We start from the raw sequence: 18,526 nt of genomic DNA, 5'->3' as shown, positions 1-18,526 counted from the left end.
GTTGTTATAAAAACTTTTATATTTATAAAATATAAATATTATGAATAAAATTATTATAAAGTCTACTTGATTTGTCAAAAAAAATCATTCCTCTTTACTAGAAAGATTATAAATTGTTTTTATGTTACTTGTAACCTGAGTTATATGTTAAAAGACTAAAATTTTTATGTCTTAACTCCTGGATGGTCATGACTTATAATTTGTGTTAATATGTGTGTACCCATAAAAAACCAGTGTGGTGTAGTGGATAGAGGGCTAGCCTTTGTGTCTGGGAGATCTGGATTCAAGTCTAGCCTCTGTTATGCATTAACAAGTCACTTAACCACTCAGTGTTCCACGTAGCCCTCTAAGATGATACGGTGCAGATAAGCTGGCTGTGTACCTTGACAAGAAAGATAGTTTCCCCCACCAGTGAAATCATAGGTCTGAACCAAAACATACACAGGTGTATAATTGTATCCTAATGTTTGATTTGGGGGGGTTTTTTTTGTTTGTTTTTGTTTTTTTGTTTTTTTTTAGAAAAGCATCTTTCCTCCACCACATTTGTATTTTGTTATTCTCAAAAGTGTGTTCACATAATTATCAGAAATGGCACCTTCTGAAAGGATATGCCCTTTGAAATGTTGACCTTTTGTTGTTTCTTTCTTTTAGATAATTATCTTTCTCCCACAACATATGCTACTTTATATAAAGGTATGGGCTATGCTGAAACATGTATGTGCATAATTTTCAGGCAAAGTCCATTTTGAAATTCTTAGGAATTTTTAAAATTACAAAACAAGTTCTTTGGCATTTACTCCTATTCATTCACTGTGTTTATTCTCCAGCTGTATCTAATCATGTAGCTATTTTGATTATCTCTACCTGTACTTCATAAAAAACAAATTAAAAAAAATAATTTTGCCAATCCATGCAGCGTTTCATGAAGTTACACAATTTAAGTTTTAAAGTAACAACATTATTAACAAAATCCTGGTAAGAATTATATCCAGAATGTTAAAGAAATTCCTTAGTTTAATGGAAAACCACTCAGTTTAACATCAGAAGTCCTGAGTTCACATCTTGGCAGTGAGTGTACTGTCATTCCTATCGTTTTGAACACTGGAAAATGACCTTGCTGCTATGATAATAATAATAATAATAATAATTACAATAATTGCTAAAGCAAGTGCCAGTTTGTTGTTGTGGATCATTTTAGTCAGGTCCAACTCTTTGCGACCCCATTGGGGGTTTTCTTGGCAGAGTGTTTTGCAGTTTTCTTCTCCAGTTCATTTTACAAATAAGGAAATTGAGGCCAACAGAGTGAAGTGACCTGCCCAGATCACACAGCTAGTAAGTGTCTGAAGCCAGATTGGAGCTCAGGGAGAGGAGTCTTCCTGTCCCCAGACAGGGTATTCTACCCACTCAAGTGACAGGAGCTCATACCTATATAGTACTTTATGGTTACAGAATGTTTGTGATATAGGGTCTCATTTGATCCTTAGAAGAATCCTGCAATGTAATCCAATTTGAAAAATTGAATAATACAATACAATAGCTTTACCAGGACTCAGAAAATCAAATGAGATAGTATGTTCAATAGAACTTTGTGGCCTTTGACTATATTTGAGTATTTGACTCTAAACCATTTTCTTTTTTAAAAAAATTTCATTTTCAGTTCCAAATTCTCTCCAACCCACTCTAGCCCCTCTCCCACTGATGGAGAAGGTAAGAATCTGATACCCCTTATACATATGAAGTCATGAAAAACATTTCCATATCAGCTGTGTTCTGAAGCTAAAAGGCAGGAAAAATGAAGGAAAAAAATTATATTCTGAGTCTTTCAATTCTCTTTTTGGATGTGGCTGGAATTTTATATTGTAAATCCTCTGGAATTATGGTGGATCATTGAATTGATCAGAGTTTTTTTTCAGTCTTTCACAGTTGATTATTGTTATGATGTTGTTGCTATGTAGATTGTTCTCTGGTTCGGCTGACTCCACTTTGTATCAGTTCATATAAATTTCCCTAGGTTTTTCTGAAACTTTCATTATTTCTTATAACATAATAGTATTCCATCCCATTCATATACCTTAACTTGTTCTGCCATTCTGCAAATTGCAGTTTTCCATTTTTGCCACTACAGAATAAAAGCTACTATAAATATTTTTGTACATATAGGTTCTTTTCCCTTTTCTTTGATTTTTTTTTTTTATAGACCTAGTAGCAATATTTCTAGGTCAAAGGGTATATACAGTTTTACAGTCTTTTGGGCATAATTTCAAACTGTTCTCCATAATAGTTGGACCAGTTCGCAACTCCATCAGCAGTGTGTTAGGGAACCTAATTTCCCACATCTTCAGCATTTGTCATTTCCCTTTTCTGTTGTCTTAGCCAATCTGATGTGCATGAGGTACTATTTCAGAGTTATTTTAATTTGTATTTCTCTAATTATTAGTAATTTAGAGCATTTTTTCACATGAACTATCAATAACTTTTATTTCTTCCTCTGAAAACTGCCTTTTCATATTATTTGATCATTATCAATTGGTCATTGGCTCCTGTTTTTATATTTTTGACTCATTTCTCTATATATTTTAAAAATGAGACCTTTGTTGGAGAAACTTGCTATAAACATTTTCCCCCCAGTTTCCTGCTTTTCTAATTTTGGCTGCACTGGGACTTTAAAATTTTATGAAATCAAAATTATCCATTTTACTTTGTATGAATCTCTCTGTACTCTTCAATTACGAACTCTTCCCCATTCAGAGATCTGACAGGTAATTATTTTCATATTCCCTTAATTAGTTTATAATATCACTCTTTGTATATGACTCATATACCCATTTTGAATTTGTCTTGGTATATGATGTGAGATGTGGGTCATTGCCTACTTTCTGCCTGTACTGCTTTCCAGTTTTCCTAGCAGTTTTTGTCAAATAAGGAGTTCTTGCCCCAGTAGCTGGGATCTTTGGGTTTATCATACAGTAGGCTAGAGAAGCAAATAAGGCTTATTTGCTTCTGTATGTTGTATACTTCATCTCTTGCCCTGATAAGCCACTAACTCTTAAGTCATTTTCCTAGGATCCCAGTTCTAGAACTGGAAAGAACCTCAGGGCTATCTATCTAGGCCTTTGACCTATACATTTTATGGGTGAGAAAACTGAAGCCCTGGGAGATAAACATGATTTGTACAGGACCATGTAGGAAGCTTTTGAGAGAAGATTTGAACCCAAGTTCTCTGACTCTGGACCCAATGCTTTTTCCATTGTGCCACATACTGCCTGTTATTCAGAGTACTCACTAGTCTTCAGAGACCCATACTTTCATCCATATGGACCCTCCCTCCATCTACACAGATTTCCACTGCTCCATACCTTAGGAAGCTGTTTCATGAATTGTTTAAGCCAAAAACGTTTTATCGCCTATTGCCCAACCTCGTCATAATAAGCCTGTCCAAATTTGGGAAAGCTATTCTTTAATGGTAATGTTTTCCCAGGTCCTTTTTCAGTTTACTTCAGCAGATGTTAAAACACCTCTGTATAAGATAAGGCACTGTACTAAATGCTAGGGAAAAAAAGACAATAGTGAAAGACTCTGAACTCAAGGTACTTAAATTCTGTTGTCATGAAACCTTTTAAGCCTGGAAAAGTCTTGTCTTGCCGAGGCCAGCATCACCTTCCACATGATGGGGCAGTAATTGTAACATAATCTGCTTCCTTATATTCTCTGTAAATGAATGAAATAGGTTTTTGTGCCATCAAAGAACAGTTTTCTATGATTTCTTTAAAATAAATCAGAAAAAGGTGTTTAATCTTGTTCTTCATGTTCTGACTTTTTTAATTTTAGTAATATATCCGCGGATGATATGCTGTATACTGAGACAGATTTAGAAGAGAGTATGGATAAAATTGAAACTATCAATTTTCATGAAGTAAAGGAAGTTGCAGGAATCAAATTTTGGTGTTACCATGCAGGCCATGTTCTGGGAGCAGCCATGTTTATGATTGAGATCGCCGGTGTAAAGGTACTATGTATCTCCTTATGAAGATAAATTGTAGTATTTATGGAAAGAAATATAAAAGTTAGGGGATACATATTCAAATCCTAACTCTAATGCTTAATATCTTCATGACCTTAATTAAGCAAGTCATTAAGCCTTTTGGAGCCTCAGTTTTTTTCCTCTGTAAGGTGGGAAGTTTTTTCTTTTTTTTACTACCTACATTGTAAACTTGTTGCAAAGAATTTTTCAGGAGAAATCCATGTATTTCCAGCTACGATAGAATATTGCAAATTTATTAAAACATACTCAGTGTTAAAACACTTAAAAACTTATGTGTAATAGATAGAATTAGACTTTAGTTGCCAATCTTCCATTTGATCATCAGGTATAGCAAGTGTAAATACCATGATGCTTCACATTTCCACTATACTTGGTTATATGTACACATAACAGTGTTGATCTTCCTGTTTTTATTTGCTTTGAATATTTTCTTTAATTGGGTTTACTGCTTTAGCTGGGTGCATCAATTCTTATAATGAATATTTGTAGTTCAAAACAATAAAATAAAATTTCAAAAGTTATAGAAAAAGTTGAAGTAGTATGATCTTCATCCACTTGCCTATGATGTATAGAAAATTGCCTAGGTAACTTGATAGGGAACAATCTCTGGTATTGTATTCATTTTACATTAAGAGAGACATTAAGTCATGTCACCAGGCTGTGCCCCCAGAGGGAAGAAAAACGGGAGAGAAGATAGGCTAGCAAAGATATTTATTCTATTTGCATCAATCTCTAATAAAATTGGATAGAAAAAAATTTAGAATACTGAAAATTATGTTATTGATTTCATTAAAGCATTGATTTCAATAAAAGCCATACTTTTTTCCCATTTTGCTTATGAATACACATATGCACAATAATTTCTAGATTTTACTGGCTTAATTATAAAATGCCCTTCCAAAACTCTTAGTTCCTTTCCCAACTAAGTTTTTTGTCTTTCATAGCTTTTATACACAGGTGATTTCTCAAGACAAGAAGACAGGCACTTAATGGCAGCTGAAATTCCTAATATTAAACCAGACATTCTTATTATTGTAAGTATTTATGGTTTCTTGATTTTAGTAGGTTTTTTTTATTATCTATTGTTTTTACATCCCCTAGATTTCCCTTTATGCCCTTCTTCTTGCCCCTTACAAAGAGACATCTCTTATGACAAAGAATTTTTTGTCTTGTGTTTGTTGAGCTAGTATAAAAAGTGATGTGAATTATGTAGAATTGAATTGGAAATTTTTTTTTAAAGTGAAGAAATGGTTTTTTTCCCAGATGTGGGGAAAGTACTCAGCTTTTATGGGTTAACCTGAACTTTTGAACTGAAAAAGTCAGGTGTTAATTTAGGCTTATTGTAACAATCCATCTTCATTCTTCGGCTTTTAAAAATGGTGGTCCATAGGAAAGCTTGTCCTGAAAGAGGATGATGGATCTGTGAAACCTGAGAGTCATGTGTGAAAGGGAGACAATAATCTGTTTTGTCTCTTGCCACTCAGCATGTTGCACTTTAAATTTTTGTTTATCTTTCTGTGTACATGATATAGCTCCCTAACTGGTTCATAAGTTCTTTGAGGGCAGAGAGAACATCAGACCCTTCTTTGTATTCCAGGCTCATTCCAGTACAGTTCCCTGTTGCATAGTAAGGGCTTATTTAATCATCTCTGTAAAGTTCTATCCTCCTGTTCTAGCACCTCATTATGTCATGGATTCTTGAAAGCAGGGCAAATGAAAGTAAACTGTGATAGATCCTGTCAAGCTGGAAAGTCTTTTAATGTCACCCATTAACCATGTTTGCCATTTCACAACTAAGATAGCTAAGTTTTAAGCAACTAATGCTTAGTTGGCAACCATTGTGATTCATGTGTTAAGAGGGAATGCCATGTGAAATCACAGATCCTTTTGAGGCATATGCTTGTTGATTATAATAAAATGTCAGCTTAGGGAGATTCAGTAATAGACTGTGTTTCAAAACCTTTTTGAGCACTAACTGTTGGTGGTCTTTCCCCACCAATGTCTGTGTTCTTGTATGCTTACCTGGCCTGGAGTAGCTTCAGCTCCCTATCCCTTTGTTCTAGGAGCAGTATCTTTTCAATTTTCATTTACCTGTTGGTGGTTGTGCTGATAAACATTAAGTGTTGAGATTAAAGAAGATTCAGCTACTTCCCATCATTAAGGCAAATAATACAAGGCAAATAAATGAGCTCAATTTCAGGGAAGATTTCTGAAAATCTAGCTGAATTATTTTTATCAGTTCTTGTCAACTATGTGGCATAGTGGGTAAAAGCACCAAATTTGGAGTCTGGGATCATGCTTTTAAGTATGAGTTCAGATCCAGCCTCAGACACTTTGTGTGTGACCTTGGCAAAGTCACTTTAACCACTGTCTGCTTCAGTTTCCTCATGTGTAAAGTGGGGATAATAAGAGCACCTATGTCCCAGGATGGTTGTGAGGATCAAATGAGATAACACGTAGTACTGCATTTTACAAACTTTAAAGCATTAAATAAATGCTAGCTGTCATTATTATTAATCTCAGTGTTAGTCTTAAAGTGTGCAAACAAATTACATAATGGTAGAGGAATTGATAACTTTATTAGTGTCATTCTTATTTTGAAGACAGTTGAGGTTACATATATGTTTCATTGTTCTGATAGCTGTTTATGAATTTTGTTATTTAGGAATCTACATATGGGACTCACATTCATGAAAAACGAGAAGAGCGAGAGGCAAGATTCTGTAACACTGTTCATGATATTGTAAATAGAGGTGGCAGAGGCCTTATTCCTGTCTTTGCTTTGGGACGAGCTCAAGAACTTCTTCTAATTTTAGGTATGTTTCCCCTCCTCTGACTAACAATAGTAAACTTAAAAAGTATTTACAGAAAGCATCATGGAATAAATATATTGAGTGTACATTGTATTTATATAGCATCCTCAGTTTATTCTCTTATAATACCTATGAAGACACCTTACAGCCATGCTGTTTTACAGTTTACAAAGTGCATTAACATGTTATTTTCTCACTATGACTGGTATTGTCATCCTCATTTTATCCAATTAGGAAATTGACAACCAAGGAGACTTAAGTGATTTACCAAGCAATATCCACAGCACTGAGGATGGCTATGAATAAGCTGCTGTAGTTCTTAATCACAAAGTATGAAAGACTCTTCATATAAAAGGCAGAAGGAAAACATTTATTCAGACACCAGAAAGTCAAATCTGTTACTGTGGCCAAGAAGTCAATACACATTAGCAACTTCTGGGGACAAAGGCATTCCCAAGCCTCTCTACCCCTTTTGGGGCCTTCTCACAAGCAAACACTGGGAACCTTTCCCCGCCTGCATCCTCTCTCTTCTTCCCCTACCGCTCTCACTAACTTCCTCCCAGTTCTGCTCTACCTTTCCTGTTTCAGCCTTATATCAAGCTTCTCCCACCACATGTGACTTAGGCTTTCAGGCGATTTCAACAGATCACATGGGCCTATTGATGAATGGGAAAGATCTTTCCATTTAAATTGCTATTACACCAAATTAAATAAGCAACTGAAATACCACTTGAAGCCAGATTTCCTGATACGAGTCCTATTGCTCTTTCATGCTCAGCTCTTTAATCTTTTCTCCTCACTCCCAATGCCCCTTTCTCTGTTGTCATTCACCCCTTTCTAGACCTCTCTTTTGGATTACTTCCACATTCTACCTTGTCTCTTCTTGTTTGTGTGCTGCTAAATAAATGCTGGATAAAGTCAAAAAACCATGCCGATGGGGGCTGCTTACAAATTTGTTATCTAATACCATTTTGGCTTTCACTGCTGAGTCATTCTTTTTGGCTTTTCTCTGATTTACTCTCCTCACAATGGTTCTTCATATTTTTCTTCTTATTTTTCTTTTTAAGCCACTTATACTTCCACTTCCTCCTCGGTTGCAACAGGATTTTTACCTTTCTAATTCTAACTACCATGCGTCTTTTATTTTTTTTCACCATGCCTCTTTTAATGCAGCCTAAAATCATAGTGGCTTTTTTGGATGCCTTATCAGCCAAATTCTAATTCAAATCTTCATTCTACTAAAACCTTCAAATCTTCTACAGAATAACTTTGGTTGTCTAACCTAATTCTGCCCTTGCAAAATCAATTTTGGGGCCCAAATTTAAGACTTTAGATGATGAATTATAAGTTTAGATCCAGAAAAAAGAGCAAAGATCATCTGGTCCAAACCTTTCATATGCATAGGCAGTTTTTTTCCCCATTCCCTTACTTTTTCAATTTAAAGACTTTTAAAAAAAAATTAGATTTACAAGAGCAAATTAATTTTTATTAATCATTGTTAACTGCATTCTGTCTTTGATAAAAAAAAAACACATTATTCCTATATTTTAAGCCCTCATCCAGAAATCCCAAATACATTCTCAGACTAACTAGCTTCTATTAAATTCCTGTGTCTTTTCTTTTCTGAATTCCTTGCTCTTAGTAATGCTGATGAAGATATCCATTGTGCCTCTCAAAAAGGTTTTCATTTTCTTACCCCAGACTTGATCATGTGTAGCAATGCTTTTCAGATTCTTGCTGGTAGTGTTGATTTTTGTTTACTTGAGTCACCCAAGTTGGGTAATAGTTGTCAGATAATGGTTCTTGTTGGGTTCTCCACCATTCTCTGAGGAGAGAGGAAACCTTTTTATTCTTAATGTCCAGTAGATACATAGTCGCCTTGGTACTCTTCAGTTGTGAGTTACCAATCATCAACATTTGTCTCTTCCTTGAAACTTGCTGGATGATCTCTCACCTTATAGAACTTAACTTCTTCATTGCTAGGAGCATATAACCCATTTTTTCCTTTTGTTGGAAGGTCTTTTTCCCTCCAACTTTTCTGGCATAGGCCTTCTCTGCTTCTGGACATTTATCTTTGTAATTACATTGAAATACAACCTATTTCACCTTTGTTTTTTTAAGTACCACATTCTCAATAACTGTTTGACAAGTAAAGATATGTTGTATCAAACAGATCATTTTTCTTGCTGCTTTTTTAAAAAAATAAGTTTTTATTGATATTATCTGTTTCTTCACCATAATTATCCCAAATATCTTTCCTCCTTTTTTTCTCTCTCCCAAAGAGGCATTCCAGATGCCAATAGTATTTTTTAGAGAAGATTAAAAAAACCCAGCACAAATTAATGATGTATTTATTGAAAAAGTCAAAGAGCATGTATATTGTGTAACATCTGTGAACTTCCCACCTCTGCAAAAGAGTGGGTTGGAGAATATCTTTTCATATCTTTTCATTTGATTCCTGTTAGATCTTTATAATTTTGTAAAATTTGCTTTTAATTTTTTTGGCATGTATTCTTTCCATTTACATTGTTATAGTTATTGTTTTCTTGGCTCTGCTTATTTCACTCTACATCAGTTCATAATTGATCTTTCCATTCTTTTCTGTGTTCATCACAGATCATTTTATACATACACACATGCGCACCTACATATGTACATGTATGCACGCACATGTGTGTGTGTTTGCGTGAGAGATATTCTTTTGCTGTCCTGGTTAGAAGATGCCATACATCTTAACTCTAGTTTCTCTGGCATTTTGTTCATTTTGTCCCATTTGTTTATCTTTCTTTTAGATTTATACAAAACTGAAAGGGATATTGAAGTTCTTTGTCATTATCTTGTTATTCTTTGTATCTTTTTGTAGTTCTGATGTTTCCTTTATGAATTTAAATGCTAAGGCATTTGGAGCATATAAATTTTATTCTTGATATGAGTTTGTTGACTGATTTCTTTCAGTATAATGAAGTTTTCAGTTGCCTTTGAATTTTAATCCCAAGTTCTATGGTTGTTTTGTAAAAGCCTACAAAGTAATAGTCACCAACATTTCAAATGAGATATGAGCCTGTAAAGCTTTCTGCTTCCTTCCTATGCATTTGAAAAATTAAAAACTTTTCTCAGTTACCCATAGTGGGTAAGATTATCGTTGATGTGACCAACATATAATATAAAGTGTTAATGTTAATTTCAACCTCTTCCCCTTATTCAAACTACATTAAAGTTTTTGGTAAATAATAATTCTGATTATTTTTTATTTTTTCTTTTCTGCCCTCTGGTGGAAAAAACAGTGAATGGTTGAATGTGTAACTAGGGGAAGAAGCAAAAATTCAATCAATGCGTGGTTGAAAATTTATCTTTTATGTTTACTTTTAGTTAGCTATTTTTGCGTCTTTGTATAAGATACACTGAATAGTTTTTTCAAAAGCATAATCCGAATCAAATTTGTTGATTCTTATATGAGATTATAAACAAGACATAGAAACAGTCTTAAAAACTATCTGAAGTATTTTAGTGCTGTAAATGGTTGCCCATCTGAATGCCTAATTAAGCAGCAAATTCAATTCAATGTGTAAAAGAATGGTTGCAGCTACCAGGTTTTTGAAGATTTGTTTTCCTTGATTTTGATTTTATGTGCTTTTGTATTCAAAATTACAGAATTAAAAATCAACACATAAACTGAGCAATTTGGCATATAAATACTCCTATAATTGAGGGTCAGTGGTATAGCATTAATGGCTAGCTTTCTGGTCAGAAATCTGGGTTCAAGTCCTACCCCTGGCTTATAATAGTTCTGTTATCATGTTCTGATTCCTCAACCTCTCAGTACCCCTAGGCAGCGCCATAAGATCATAAGCTGCAAAGAAATTGCCAGAAGTTGATATTTAGGTGGGAAGGAGTTTCCATGCTGGGAGTTCCCTGTACAGTTTCAATCTTCTCTCATGATCTTAAATTATTAAAGCACAAATTCAGAGTGTTTTTCTCATTACATTAAGAGTAGGTTGTTCAAATACAGGGTTTCCCAAAGGTCCTACTACTGGTTTAAGTTTTAATAGTTTAAAACGGAACTAAGATTTTTGGGACACCCTGTATTATTGTCCACATAACTCCTAATCGGTCAGTCAATAAATATTTATTAAGCACCTATTCTGGGCCAAGCACTGTGCTAAGTACTAAGGATACATATACCAAAAAAGACCATCTCTGTCCTCAAGAAATTGACTATCTAATAGGGGAAGATAATCCACAAAAGGAAGGTAAAAAGGTTGAGGGGGATGGGGCAAGGTACCCAACACAAGGGCATGGTGGAATAGTCAGAGAAGTCTCAAAGTAATATAGTCACATGAGAAATGAGGAAAAGATTTTAATTTTTTAAAAAGTTTTTTTCCCCCTGCCATTCCTATTTTTTAATGACATTTTTAGTAATTATCAGATGGTTATCATTTTACCTAGTTAACCATTTTTAAAGAATATTAAGTTTAGCCATAAATATAGGGTACTTCTAGATTGGGTGGGGGGGTGGTTCCTACAATAGCAAGGAGGAATTCCCTCTACCAGTGCAGGAAGCTTTGCACACTGGTTAGGATACTGACATGTCAAGTGAGTTTCCCAGGATCCCACAGCCACTACAGTAGAATCATTTAATAATGTATTTTTTAAATTTTAACTATGTTCAGAATTTAAGCGACTTGCTGGCCATTCCTTCTAAAGACGTGTGGAATAATCTTGATCTTGTGTATTTTTGTGCTATGGTTAAGTAATTATTTTGAACTGTAAGTGTTTTTTTAGGACTAATTTGGAGGTTGGTCCTAGTGAAGTAGTAGTAGGTTAATGTTTCCTAAGCTGTTTTAAGTTGTGGAGTTTTGTTTACTTTTATTCATAATGCTTTGAGCTTTTAAAATTTCTTTTAAGGATAAAAATCTAAGCTTACCTTCAAACGAAAACTTAATTTTAAATTTTGATATCTTCATTTTAGTAGAGTGGAATTTTTAACTTGTAAAATTTCTTTCTAGATGAATATTGGCAGAATCACCCAGAACTCCATGACATTCCAATATACTATGCATCATCTTTGGCTAAAAAGTGCATGGCAGTATACCAGACCTATGTGAATGCCATGAATGACAAAATCCGCAAACAAATCAATATCAACAATCCCTTTGTCTTCAAACACATTAGTAATCTCAAGGTCAGTACATCTGGAAAAAAGGAATATTGATAGGACATAAAAATCACCTCCGTTTTACTTTTGTCATTGCTATTTAGAAGGTATTTATAATTCAGTTTATTATTAAATTCTTCAAAAGTTCATCTTAACAGCATAATTTTTAATAGATATGGTCATACATTTATAGCCAGAAGGGACATTAGAAGTCAGCTGGTACAATCTCATCTTATAGGTAAGGTAATTAAGGCCCAAAAAGGTTTACTGTATTTCCTAAAATCAAACAGAGATAAGTAGCAAAGCCATGATTTGAATACATTACTTCTTGTCCAAAGAAGATACAGTAAACATAAGATACAGTAAACATTTACTACTATTTCCCAAGCACTATGTTACATCCTTGGGATACAAAATATTTTAAAGAGGACAGTTCTTGCCCTCAACAAGCTTCTAATCTGATGAGGAAAGACAGTACCCGAAAGGAAACTTAAAAGCCTAGAGAGATTAAGGGGGTGTAGAAGAATGACATGGTAATGGTAAAGTCAAGATCAAGCAGAGCTACTGGTGGCAAAGGAAGAGATGACTGGCATATTAACTGGCAAAGAAAGGCAGAAGCGATTGAGGCATAGGTGGGAAAGCTGAAGCAATCCCCCCTGGTGATGAGTTTACCCTGGGTAGTACATGATGAAAATTATAATGGAGTTGAAACCTAGCAAAGTGGCAAATGAAGGAAATCCAGTGTTCTTTCAACTTTCTGTTCACACTTTGAGAACTTGGAAAAAATTGTGATTTTTCTTAAGTTAAGAAAAAACTTTCAATGTGAATCGTACTTAAGTTTTTAGTAACAAGACAGTTCAAAAGCATTTAAATTATTTCTGATTTGGATGATATCACAGTTTGATTTTTCAGGGAAGAAATTTACCTCTGTAACTTTATTGTTTGACCCTTTCCAATGGGGGAGAGGAGAGGAGACAGAGCAACAATTTTAGTGTTGTTTCTGAACTATTTTTGTAGTCCTCAAATTAACAAGTCACTTTTTTTGAGATAGCATCTGCTCAGAATTTAATGTGTCTATACGAGAAAAAAACTGAAAGATTCATATTAATAGTCTAGTCATTCTGAAATTTAATTCTAATCAGTATTTTGAAATTCTTTTCAAGCCAATGGTTATTATTGCTATTATTTTTTCCTATTCTCTTTGTTTTTTCTATTATTTCTTTCTCATAATTTCCAAGGCTTCCTTTCCACCTGTGAAAAACCAAAGATTAGTTTATTGGTCATTGTTATTATTGACCTAAAGAAATAACCTTATTTGTACTTTATAGGCCAGAAGTTCTTAACCTGAGATCTGTAGATATACAAAGATCTGTAGATAAATTTTTGAGGTCTGTGAACTCGAATGGGGAAAATATTACATCTTTATTTTTATTAACCTCTAACTGAAATTTATTCTTTCTATAAATTTGTTCTGTGCATTTAAAAACAATTGGGAGGATTCCATGGGCTTTGCTGTTTGTCAAAAGAGGCCCATGATGCAAAAAAAAATAAAATTGTGAAACCCCCTTCTCTGGGCCATCCTTAGATTGTTTAGAAGCTTAAGAATTCAAATGAAATTTATTGCTTTACTGGTCAATCAAGCTCATTAAGTATCTTTTAGTGGTGATTCATTTCACCCAACTTGCTATTTGATACACTCTTAAAAAACAGAGCATCTTTTATAAAGCATGAGTGATTAGCATACTTTTTACATCTCTTTTCTCTCAGAGCATGGACCATTTCGATGACATTGGCCCGAGTGTTGTGATGGCTTCACCAGGAATGATGCAGAGCGGCTTATCCAGAGAATTATTTGAAAGCTGGTGTACCGATAAAAGAAATGGTGTGATTATAGCAGGGTACTGCGTCGAGGGAACACTTGCCAAGGTCTTTTGCTTAAGCTTTGCATTGTTTTTAATCATAATATGTATTTATGATACACATGTAACTTTAAGATTAAATTAAGCTGTAAGCAATCTCAACTTATTTAGTTGCTTTTCCAATGTAAAGAGACTACTGTACAGATTTTCATCTCTGTGAAGTAATCAGCCATGCATTGTGGGAACAATCATGAAAAATGTTTCATCATTCTAATTATGTCTGGAATTATTCTTTCGACTCTTTCCACTCCCACAAAATACATTTAGCGTATGTAAATGAAAACTTTTCCTGAATTTCTAACTTTGCCTGCAGTCTATTATATCAAAAATCCTGAAGTTAAAAACATTTTAAATTTATGAAATGTATTTGAGTTATTTTTTAAGAGAGAAATAGTTTCTTTTCAGAACTCACCTTATAAAGGATGGTTACATTCCTAGGTCACACTAAAATCCATACTGTACCTGAAGTATGGTAGTGGCTTTAGTCCTGGGCCCCAGAAACTGAAGGTTGAGAAGTATAAGAGGAGAAAGGTAATCTGCTCTCCTTTTCCTGGGTATATACATTAACTCAGGGAGAAAAAATTAACTTGCAAAGACTGGTCCTGCTCTGGTAGCTATATCTTTCCCACTCTCTCCTACAAATCCTCCTCTCTCTAGGTCTCCAGTGTCATCAAATTGACTTAAGATACCATTACTCCCAACTGTGAGCTTAACCCAGGCCTGCTGCATCTTCCCAAAACATGTCATATTTCAAAATTTATCTAATTTACCAACTGCACTAAAATTCCCATTCCGTAAGTATTGATGATGTCAGCTAAAAGGAAAGCAATCTGAACTAATTCCTGTTTTTGTGTAAATGGTCAGTAATCTCTTCTTGACATCTGCATTTTGAAAATAATACTTTAATACAAACTACTCTATTTGTTAAGAGTTTAGGCAGTGTGAGGAAAAATACTTTAAGTTGAGGAAGTCACTGTATAGCCAGGTCTGACCTATCAGCTTCCTTAAGATATTGCTGCTCTCCATACTTTGCTTCTTCCTTTATTTCTGAGCTCTTATATTTCCTTACCTCCCATGACAGCAACAGTGAGTGAGGGCCTTGGGACTAGAATAGAAACTGTTTATTACTTGTAAGTTAGGAGCCAAATGTCTGCCTATCTGAGAAAAATAACTATTTAGCATTTATTCAGCTAATGATAGTATAATATTTCCTGTACTAGAAAATCCTAATGCTGGCACAGAAATTTATAAAAAGGGAAATAATGTTACACTGTATTTTGCAAAAATAGTTTTCATATATGTGTATCTTCCGTCTTTTGGTCTAATAGCATATCATGTCTGAACCTGAAGAGATCACGACAATGTCTGGACAGAAGCTGCCCCTGAAGATGTCTGTGGATTATATTTCTTTCTCAGCTCACACAGATTACCAACAAACCAGCGAATTTATTCGTGCTTTGAAACCTCCCCATGTGGTTAGTGACCATTTCACTTGTGCCTAAATTGTTTTTTTCAAATTCACTACTCATTTAGGAATATAAGCATGTAGGATAATATGGCAAGGCATTTAGGGTGAAATAAAGATAAATTACAGAGTAGTGTTTAAGAGGTTTAAGATTTAGATACCTGCAAAATAGTGTAAATAACATTTGTTCTCCATTAAACTTAGTGTATTTGGCATTATCTAAAAATAGTGGTACATTAGTCATTCAGTCAACAAGCATTTTGTGTTCATTTTATGTGTATTTATACGTGTGTGTGTGTGTGTGTGTGCGTGTGTGTATACACATACATGTCTTACTCAATAGAATATAAGCTTTTAAGAGCAGGAATTATTTCTTCTTTTTTTGTGGGGGAAAGGAGGGTCTTTGTATCTTCTGCACCTTACAGTACCTGGCACATTGAAGGTGAGTAGGGGAAGAAAAGGGGAATAAGCACTAATATAGCACCTACTATGTGTCAGGTACTATGCTAAGTGATTTTTACAAATATTATCTCATTTGGTCCTCAGTAACAGCCCAGGGAAATAGGTGCTCTTATTATCCTCATTTTATAGTTAAGGAAACTGATGCACAAAGAGATTAAGTAACTTATCCAGGATCACACAGCTCTTGTCTAAAGCCAAGTTTGAACTGTATCCATTGTGCAGGCTTAATTGATTCATTAATAAATATGTACTGATTAAGAAAATAAAGTATGTCCCCAAAATCTTAGTACAATTTTAAGCTATTTAGCACTAAGACTTTTTTTCTGTCACCTTGCAGTGCCCATCCCTTAGGAACTCCCTTTTCTTCCGTTTCGTTGCTGAAAACTTCTTAGTAAGCTAACTAATGATCTCCTTTCCAAACGTATTGCACATTACTCTCCTTCATGCATTTCCATTCAAATTGGCCTAATTTCTAGAAAGGTACATTTTCCCTTCTGTGACCCTTAGTGTGGCATATACTGTCACGTGCACTTGCCTTACACTTTTTTTGTGCTCTTTTGAATACTGTGGTAGAAGCTGTCCATTGGTGATGTTTATGACAGACACTTAAGTTCTTTGAATTATGTTTTTATGTCATTATTATTAGCTCAGATTTGGTGCTTTAAGATTTATTATTGTAAGATTTATGTAGAGTTTCTACACAGCAACCCTGAGAAGTGGGTAGCGCAAGCATATTTTATAGATGAGTAAATAGAGACATACAGTAGGGTCCTCTGGCTGGCAAGTTGTAGAAAAGGAATTCAAACTTAGATCTTAATCATAGGACTTGGAAGCTAGGAGAAAGCCTAGAAATCATTTAGTCTGACCTCCTCTTAGTGACAAAGAAGCAGAACATCAGAGCTTAAATGATTTAGAATCTTTCATTTTTATTTCCTCTACGTACAAATACATTTTTCCAATTTATACTACATCCCTAAATTTTTACTACTACAAGAAAGGACCTTAGAAGTCATCTAGTCCAACTCTTTCATTTTACTTAGGAAAATTAAGACCCAGAGAGGGTAAATTGCTTAATCATCAGGGTCACATAGGTAAGTGACAGAACCAGGATTTACTCCTCTGGCTCCCAAGTCTACTGCTCTTTCCAGTGAACTATATTGTCCTTCTGCCATTCTCCCTGTAATCCTCCCTCCCAAAAAATGAAAAGAAGAGAAAGAATCCCCAAAGAAGGAGGAAATGGAGGGACAGTAGTCCCTCAGCACCTTCAAAGTTGTGTCAGCTCCAGCATAGACCTTACTCTGATTCAGCTGCTTTTCCTACCTTCTGTTTTTTCAGTAGGGACATTTAAGTTTCTGTTACTAGTACAAAGACAAAAATGAAACAATTCTTGTCCTCAAAGTCAGGAGGAACCTGTAAGATCAGGAAAGGCTTCATGTAGCAGGTCTCACTTGAGCAGAACTTCTAAAGAAACGGATTCTTAGAGGTAGAATTGAGGTAGGAAAGCATTTCAGGCATGAAAAATAGCTACTATGAAGGTAAAGAGATAGGAGATGGGTAACAATGTGCTACTAGCAGCTGGGTGGTACCTGGCAGATAGGTGGGACAGTGAATAGAATGTTGAAAGATTTAAGAATTCTAATCAGTACAATGTTCAGTCATAATTCTAGAGGGCCATCATGAAGCATGCTACCTACCTACTGACAAGCCAGTCAAGGTGCCTTTTTCTGACATGGCCAATGTGGGCATTTGTTTTTGACTGTACATGTTTATTACTAGGAATTTGTTCCATATACCACCACCCAGCTTTGGGTTGGAAGAAGGGAGTATGAGGATAAATTAACAAAAAAAGGAACATTGAGAGATCTTTTATAAAAATGAACATAAGAAACCACCCCTTTCATCATTTCTTACAGCACAATAGTATTCTGTTACATTCATATACTGTAACTTGTTTGTATATTCCACATTTAATGGGCACCCCCTCAGTTTCCAGTTCTTTGCTACCACAAAAAGAAGTACTTTTTGTACATCCTTTAGAGTTTGTTTTGCTTAGGAGCTCTCTCTCCCTTAATCTACCCTCCTTATTCCTCTTTCTGTCTTTATACTATTATGATGGAGATGGTTTTAGAGAAACCAAGAAGACTTATTTGAACTGATGCTGAATAAAGTTAGCAGAACCAGGAGAACAATTTATACAGTAAAAATATTGTAAGGACAACTTTGAAAGACTTGAGATATTGCCAATACAAGTGTTTGACTGTACATGTTTTTAACAATAATTTTGTTATTATTTCTCAGTGTGGGGGTGGGAGGGAAGATATGGCAAAGGAAGGAGGTAGAAGGGGAAAGAAGGTAGATTTTTATTGGTTGAAAAAAATTTTTTGAGGTGTTTTTTTTCATACCTTGAAGAAAAAATTAATAAAATGTACAGAAAATAGAAGGAAGGGAAAGGCCATAAAGAAACAGAAGCAAGTAGGTTACATGTTGAATTTATTACTTATTTTTAAAGAAAAGCAAACTGTGTGTAATAGAGATTTGCAGTTTCTTTTTCTAATCTGCTATGGAAATGCCCATTTTATTTGCTGTTTATTAATTTCAGGAACATTTTAGTTAAACAGCAAGACCAGAAAAAAGAAACATGCTTCCATCTCTTAGTGCAGTTTAGCACAT

General features: G+C 34.6%; 1 protein-coding gene across 2 annotated transcripts in view; it reads left to right on the top strand.

Annotated features, from left to right (window-relative positions):
* The window catches only part of CPSF3 (cleavage and polyadenylation specific factor 3), a 62,329-nt gene that overhangs the window by 7,222 nt on the left and 36,581 nt on the right, over positions 1-18,526 (top strand). For both annotated transcript variants that reach the window (XM_072634255.1, XM_072634256.1), the window contains exons 5-10: positions 3,829-4,006; positions 4,987-5,076; positions 6,708-6,858; positions 11,862-12,037; positions 13,778-13,936; positions 15,258-15,404. In XM_072634255.1, the coding sequence (XP_072490356.1) occupies positions 3,829-4,006; positions 4,987-5,076; positions 6,708-6,858; positions 11,862-12,037; positions 13,778-13,936; positions 15,258-15,404 (901 nt within the window). The remainder of the gene's footprint in view (positions 1-3,828; positions 4,007-4,986; positions 5,077-6,707; positions 6,859-11,861; positions 12,038-13,777; positions 13,937-15,257; positions 15,405-18,526) is intronic.

The sequence above is a fragment of the Notamacropus eugenii genome, chromosome 1, assembly GCF_028372415.1.
Source record: "Notamacropus eugenii isolate mMacEug1 chromosome 1, mMacEug1.pri_v2, whole genome shotgun sequence".
Taxonomy (NCBI): Eukaryota; Metazoa; Chordata; class Mammalia; order Diprotodontia; family Macropodidae; genus Notamacropus; species Notamacropus eugenii.
Note: the sequence above shows the minus strand (reverse complement) of the source record. Positions and strands in the feature narration are given on the sequence as shown.